This window comes from Formica exsecta, unplaced genomic scaffold, assembly GCF_003651465.1.
Source record: "Formica exsecta isolate Colony F162 unplaced genomic scaffold, ASM365146v1 C16291988, whole genome shotgun sequence".
In the NCBI taxonomy this organism is placed as follows: Eukaryota; Metazoa; Arthropoda; class Insecta; order Hymenoptera; family Formicidae; genus Formica; species Formica exsecta.
In genome coordinates this window covers 1-548 of record NW_021845542.1, presented here as the reverse complement: position 1 = coordinate 548, position 548 = coordinate 1, and the positions used below count along the sequence as shown (strand labels likewise).

At 38.5% G+C, this 548-nt stretch overlaps 1 protein-coding gene across 1 annotated transcript; it reads left to right on the top strand.

Moving 5' to 3' along the window:
• LOC115246014 (keratin, type II cuticular Hb4-like) lies at positions 1 to 543 on the top strand (the record flags this gene model as incomplete). The annotated part of the gene is made up of 1 exon (XM_029824618.1): positions 1 to 543. A coding segment is annotated over exon 1 (543 nt), but the record flags the coding sequence as incomplete, so codon positions are not given.
• Between the last annotated feature and the right edge of the window lie 5 nt (positions 544 to 548).

Below are 548 nucleotides of genomic sequence, written 5' to 3'. Positions count from 1 at the left end.
ATGTCGAAAAAGTACAAGGAGGAAATAGATGATTTGAAGGACGAATTGGAAGCGCTCGCGGCAGAAAACGAACAGTTGCAGCACTTTTTAGAAGAACAAAAAGCGATGATGGCGAATTTGGAACCGAAGAGTATTGATAAATCTGGAGAACTCATAGAGAAGTTAGATACATTGAATAACCAAAATGCATTACTCCAAAGCGCTTTAAACAAGAGCAAGGAAGAATACGACATGCTCAGGAAGCAGTACGAGCAAAGTCTAATAGACGCGAATGATCAAGTGGCAGCAATGCGACAAAACAGCGATCTTCTTAAAACTGAATTTATGGAGAAAATAGATAGATTAGAGGCGGAAATAAATAATTTACAGAAAGCTTTAGAAGAGAAGGAAGCCAAGATCAACGCTTTAATGAATTCAGAGGAAAAACTTTCGACCGTCAATACATCTTTAACGGAAGTTACGGAATTGCTTAACGTCAGAGTTCAAGAAGTTGCTGATCTGAAGCAAGAGCTTCAAGTTCAATATGTAGAAAGACAACAAGCTGAAGC